At 42.7% G+C, this 6,337-nt stretch overlaps 1 protein-coding gene across 3 annotated transcripts in view; it reads right to left on the bottom strand.

Annotated features, from left to right (window-relative positions):
* Window positions 1–5,392: 5,392 nt before the first annotated feature.
* Cd5l (CD5 molecule like) overlaps window positions 5,393–6,337 on the bottom strand; it is a 52,037-nt gene continuing 51,092 nt past the window's right edge. For all 3 annotated transcript variants that reach the window (XM_078027243.1, XM_078027242.1, XM_078027241.1), the window contains one exon: window positions 5,393–6,331. In XM_078027243.1, the coding sequence (XP_077883369.1) occupies window positions 6,306–6,331 (26 nt within the window). In that variant the 3' untranslated portion in view covers window positions 5,393–6,305. The remainder of the gene's footprint in view (window positions 6,332–6,337) is intronic.

The raw sequence follows: 6,337 nt of genomic DNA, 5'->3' as shown, positions 1-6,337 counted from the left end.
TTCCTCCCTCTACAACACACACACATACACCCACAAAAACACATTCATGACAAAAAGAGAAAGAGTATTCAAAGCATTTATCCTTATCAGCTCTGAAACACAAAAATTTCCCAGATCATATCTGCAAGGCCAAACCTCTACCCTGAACTTTTTTGTTTTGTTTTGTTTTTTGATACCAGGGATTGAACTCAGGGGCGCTGGACCACTGAGTCACGTCCCAGCCCTATTTTTTTGTGCATTTTTTTTTTTTTTAGAGACAGGGTCTTACTGAGTTGCTTAGCACCTTGCCATTGCTGAGCTGGCTTTGAACTCGTGATTCTCCTGCCTCAGCCTCCTGAGACACTGGGATCATAAGTGTGCACCACAGTGCCCAGCTTCCCCTAAACTTTTTTTTTTTTTTTTTTTTTTTTTTAAAGAGAGAGTGAGAGAGGGGGACAGAGAGAGAGAGAGAATTTTAACATTTATTTATTTTTTTCTTAGTTCTCGGCGGACACAACATCTTTGTTGGTATGTGGTGCTGAGGATCGAACCCGGGCCGCACGCATGCCAGGCGAGCGCGCTACCGCTTGAGCCACATCCCAGCCCCCTCCCCTAAACTTTTAATAGAATATCTTCACATGGAGATTCAGTATGTATCAGACTCAGTATGTTCAAATAGAGCTTCTGATAGTTGCTCTGCCCAAAACCTGTTCTTCTGGAAGATTTACCACAGGTCAGTAAGTTTGATGTGTCTTAGGAAGGGATAGAAAACCCATGTGGTTGGAATGAGCTGATAGGGGGAGACATAGTTTGGAGATATTGAGAATTGGAGTTTCAGATCACAGTAATAAAAAAATATATATATAATAAATTGAGTAGTGAATTTTTTGGTTTCCCAGTACATATAAAAATTATGTCCCCACTATACTGTAGTCTATTAAGTATGCAATAGCAAGTATGTCTAAAAAGCAATGGATGTGCCTTAATAAAAAATGCTTTATTGCCACAAAATGCTAACGATCATCTGAGCTGTTGGGAAAATGGTGACAATGGACTTGTTTAATGCAGAGTTGCCCCAAATCTTCAATCTGTGAAAAGAAATAAATAAAACAATATCTGGGAAACACAGTAAGGCAAAGCAAGTAAATAAAGTGAAATAAGGCATGCTTGTATGAGATAAGACTGGGGGAGTAGGTGGGGGCCAGGTCATGCCAAGCCTCTTAAGCCAGAATGAGACATTTCCATTGAACTTCTGCACAATAGGAAGCTCTCAAAGGGATTTAAGCAAGGTTTTGTAACCTGATTTAAATTACAACAAGTTCTAATTACCTGATTTGGATTACTACAACTTCTAATCATCAAAAATGATTAAAATTTCACCAGATAGTAAAATTTAAGAGAGCCTTTTTGGAGCTGGAGATGTGGCTCAAGCGGTAACGCGCTCACCTGGCATGAGCGGAGCTCTAGGTTCTATCCTCAGCACCACATAAAAAAAGAATAAAAAGATGTTGTGTCCACCGAAAACTGAAAAATAGATATTAAAAAAATTCTCTCTCACTAAAAAAATAAAAAAGAGAGAGAGCCTTTTCAACATAAAATAGGCAGAAAACATGTCACTTCTGAGTTGTCTATTTTCTATACCCCACCTTCATTGGATCTCTAATTAATCTATTTTTTAATATGGAGGTGATGAGTTTTAAATTCCACTTATGTAGAACAGATAGATTGGACATTCATCCAGCCAGGGGCACTCAAGAGCAGTATCTCAAAGTGGTACCTCTGTTGTAGGCTGTTTCCTGGGGTTTTCAGTTCCATAAATATGATTTTTATGAATGCAAAGGAAATTTATTTATTATTAATAATTGAGCTGATACAATCAACCTTGTAAAAGATGGATGAATTATCTCTTTATTAACTTAAAAATAAGAAAAGTGTCTGTGGCTCTTTTGGTTGGAAGCACAAAAACCCACATAAGATGAACTCAACCAAAACATTTTAAAAATGATGATGAACTCCCCGCAGTCTGTCACAGAACCTAATGCCAGGAATGCTGTCGGAGCCCAGGAAAAGAAAAGAAGTGGAAAATGCTGTCCAGGATGTCTGTGTGTCTAATGAATGCTGCTTTCACTATTATTTATCTCTGTGAAAGGTCTTCCTCTGGTTCTCTGATCCGTGTGGTATGTGAGAAATGTCCTCCTGCAGGTCCTAGGCTGACTTAGACAATCAGCCACTTGGAGAAACTAATCTACTTTGGGTCACAGTTCCCAATTCCTGGAAAGGACTAATTGATCCAGCCTGGGACAGATGTTCCAATTAACTGTCACCGGGAGGAAGGACTGTGTTGTTTAAAAAATGTTTGTGAAGCTCTCTCTCCATGGACATACTTGGGATAGTTTTTAGTGGAAAAAAATCTTAGAATACTATTAAAAACAAGCATCCAAAATATAGCTAATTAATAGTGAAAATATAATTAAGAACAATCTCACATTTCCTGATTAGCACGGAAAATATGTTTAGAGGTTTTTAAGAAAGCCAAATGATAATCAGAAAGACTTGAGTGAGCCTTGAAGCAGTGCAATTGATTTCTTCAAACAATCTTCCTGCGTTCGTCCTGCTACACGTGCCGGAAATACACCATCCTGATCTCTGAGTGCTCTAAGACAAACACTCTGTTTCCTATCAGTGTCGCGGTTGGCTGAGTTTGGGTGAGGAACTCTGTTCTACCCTCCCATTCAGAGCTGAGCCTCCTCCACGGTTGGACTCAGCCTCCCTCATGTGGACCCGGGATTCTCTCCAGCCAGTCAGCAGGCAGGGAGAGAGTCCACGGTGAAGGGAGGCCTCTGCCAAGGATGATACATTCTTGTTAGACTTTCTAACACTCTGTCAGGCTTCCTCAGATCTTGCTTTCGGTGTGGGAATCGCTCTGTGTTGTTGTTTAGATAGGAGGTGGCCCCAGAAGCTCATGGGTGAGACATGGCAAGAAAGTTTATAGGTGAAATGATTGGGTTAGGAGAGTTTGAACCTGGTCAGTGCAGTGATCCCCTGGTAGGGATTAACGGGGTGATAACTGTGAGCAGCTAGAGTGTGGCTGGAGGGGGTGGGTCACTGGGGGTTACTTTTGGGTATTTATTTTGTGCATGATAAGAGGAGTGTCTCTCTCTCTCCCATGTTCCCAGTGGCTTCCTCCATCACAGTCTTCCACCATGATGTTCTGCCTCCTCTTGGGCCCTGAGGAATGGAGTTGGCCATCTGTGGACCGAGACCTCTGAAACCACGAGCCCCAAATAAATTTTCCCTCCTTTAAAATTGTTCTTGTCAGGTCTTTTGGTCATAGCAGTGGGGAAGAAAAAAAAAAAAAACTGACTAAAACACTCTGTCTCTGGCACAAGCATTTTTAAAGTTGGTTCCCAGGAGTCTTACTGGGTTGGAATTGTACAAAACCAATTTTATTGGAGAAATTAGGAAGAAACCAAAGTTATTTTTGTGAAATTCTAACCCTATTCTGCTCTACTAAGCATAAAGGGACTTTTCAATTGAGAAACTGATGTGACTCCATTTTAAAAAAATAAATAAATAACAGCAGCTTCCACCGCAAGGCCTGTCCTAAGGAAGGGGGCGTGACCCTTGTCCTTGGAAAGACCCACAGAGCACTCCTAAGCACATACCCACCCTGCTGAGTTGTTTGTCTGTAAATAACAGGAGAGATCTGTAGCACCAGGTGTCCCTGGCTCAGTCAGGCTAGGTGAGGACCCATTGCAACCCCCTAGCAACTTCCAATCAGCATGAGACAGGGAAATACCTGGGCTGCCAGATGATCCCCCAGTAGTTTATGGTGGTTGATAACCATGTAGTTCAGCATGTACACCCCTCGTGGCCTAAACCAATCAGTTCAAACAAATCCCCCTCTTTTAGTAACCACTCACCCCTACCCAACTTGTTCCCACCAGTGAATGTGCTAATCAATGTTAAGAGTTGTTGTTTGATTTTCCTGTGGTATGGAAATGATTTGCTGTGTGATGTTGTGAGGCATAGAGTATCCCCCCAAAAAACCTATAAAATCTCATTGAACAAAGGACCGGGACTCACTCCCTGGGACCGCTGCATCAGGAATGGTTGTGAGTCCAGGCTCAAGCTTGCAATAAAGACTCCTGTGTGCTTGCATCGGATTTGGCTCCTGGAGGTCTATTGGGGTCCCACAAATTTGGCCTAATACAATGACTCAATCAAGGCAGTTTAGCTTGCCCATGGATTAGAGGTACAGAATCTTAGTCTATAGGGAAAATCAGGAAGACTTGTGAGAGCTGATCGTTTAAAGGCAAAGTATGTTTGAGGAAACAGGATAGACCCCCAAATGTCTGTTAAGACTTGTTTCTCTTTTAAAAAACGATGTTTCTCTACCTATTTTCCCATTCATTTAACTATTTGAGCTACAGTGGAATAGTGGGAGGTGGAAACACTCTCCAGAATCATTAGTAACCATAGGATCCCACAACCAATATGGAAGACTCTAGCACCCTCTGTTAGTAGTTGGTTGGATTTGATCAGTGCATGTTGCATGCATGTGTTGAAATTTCACACTGAAGACCATTAATAAGTACAGTTAATACACATTAATCAAATTAAAATATTTTTCTAAAAAAAGTGTAAGAGTGGCAGAACTGACTTTTAGTTTCAAGCTAGAGCAGGAAATAGGAAGAAAGTTCCCCACCTAGAGGAGATAGCTATGTTACACATGTGGTTGCATTTACAGGCAGGTTCTCTTTTACCTAATCCTGTGTAAAATAAAAGACATACCTGTTATCGGCCAGGCTATACAGGCAATGACCAAACAGACTCCATGTAAGAATGCTTCTCCTGTGGGAAAGCCCCACCTCTCTGCCCATTAATTGTTACCTAGCAGTACATACTTGGCAACACAAATGAGCGATTCTTATACAATGTGAAAATTTTCTCTTTGGTTTTCATTTTTCTTGGGCAATGTACCTTGTCAGAGATTGATTGTGTAGACATTAGTAATCATTCTCTAACGCGTACTGAACTAGGGTCATTTTGACCCACTTCCCTTCTGCTTGCTTGCTGCTGTGCCAACCTGGAAAGTCCCATGGGAAATACCAAGGTACCCACTGCATTGTCTCTTTAACTGGCCAGTTCAGTTTCTGTGCCTGCTTGCTTGCAGCTGTGTCAACCCAGATGTGGTTTTTGTCTTTAGATAACCTAAAATGCTCAGGCTCGGGGCTGTTCCTTGCAGAGACAGTTATGGGTCCTGTGGGGGGCAGTCTCTGGCTGGCCAGCTAAATAACGACTCTTCAATTTGGACAAAACTGGGACTTAGTGTGTGTTCTGAGTGACCTGCCCCACCACAATACCTGCTTCCCTGTTGGCAGAAAGAGCACATCACACAACACGGCAACTGTTGAGATTGCAAGATGTGATTTATTATGCAGTGTAATCCTCGGCATAGCATAAGTATGGACTTAGCCTCTGAGTCTAGAGTTACTGATTTTTACAGTTAAACCTTGATTGTCTCCTTAGTGTCATTCTGTACCTTAGGTTTACAAGTCTCCATTTATAAGATGAAAATGGTACTTTCTGATTGGCATGAGACACAACTGTAGCTCTCCCCAACTTCTGTCCACCCCTCTCCTGACCTTTTCCCAGGAACCAATCAAAGTTTTCTTTGGATGCATTTCTGAGATTCCTTGGTTAAATGTCAACTATGTTGGCAGGTTGCCCTGGGATAGATGACAGAAGTATTTCATGGGAACCGTCAGAAGGTGAAATATCTTTTTCTGACATTATGAAAAGGTTCAGGACTACAGATCGCTGCTGTGCCACCCTCTTGAAATGGCAAACTGCCCTCTTCGAGAACGGGCAGAGAAGTGTGGGCTTACTGTTATGATCAGCTGAAGCTTGAGAAGAAGATTTCAAAAAGCCTCTGTCTCGTCCCCCACCCCAGTTCCAAAGATTTTTCTCCACACGCTTCCTTTAAAATGTTCCCTCTGTCTTTTTCATCCCTGTAATGAGCAGATGAAGACCTTACCTTCGTAAGGCCTGTGCTTTTGGTCAGAGCGGCCGGCCTGAGGATTCCAGGCAGGTGAGGAAGGGGCAGGCAAGGTCAGAAGCAATGCCAAGAGAAGGTCATCTTTCCCAGCAGGGAAATCAACAGCTATATCTTAGGACAGGTGCAGGGGTGGGCGTGCTTGACCCCAAGAACAAGGCGTCTCTGCAGTACTCAGACTCCCCAGAGACTGAGGACCAGTGTGACCACCAGGATAATCAGGGGCCAGGGGGACAAGCAGGGGCACGTGGGGCCAGTGGGAGCCAGGTCAAGCATCAAGGCCGGGATACTGTCCTGTAA

This window comes from Ictidomys tridecemlineatus, chromosome 11 (assembly GCF_052094955.1).
Source record: "Ictidomys tridecemlineatus isolate mIctTri1 chromosome 11, mIctTri1.hap1, whole genome shotgun sequence".
Taxonomy (NCBI): Eukaryota; Metazoa; Chordata; class Mammalia; order Rodentia; family Sciuridae; genus Ictidomys; species Ictidomys tridecemlineatus.
The sequence above is the reverse complement of the archived record's forward strand: the minus strand, read 5'-3'. Positions and strand labels throughout refer to the sequence as shown.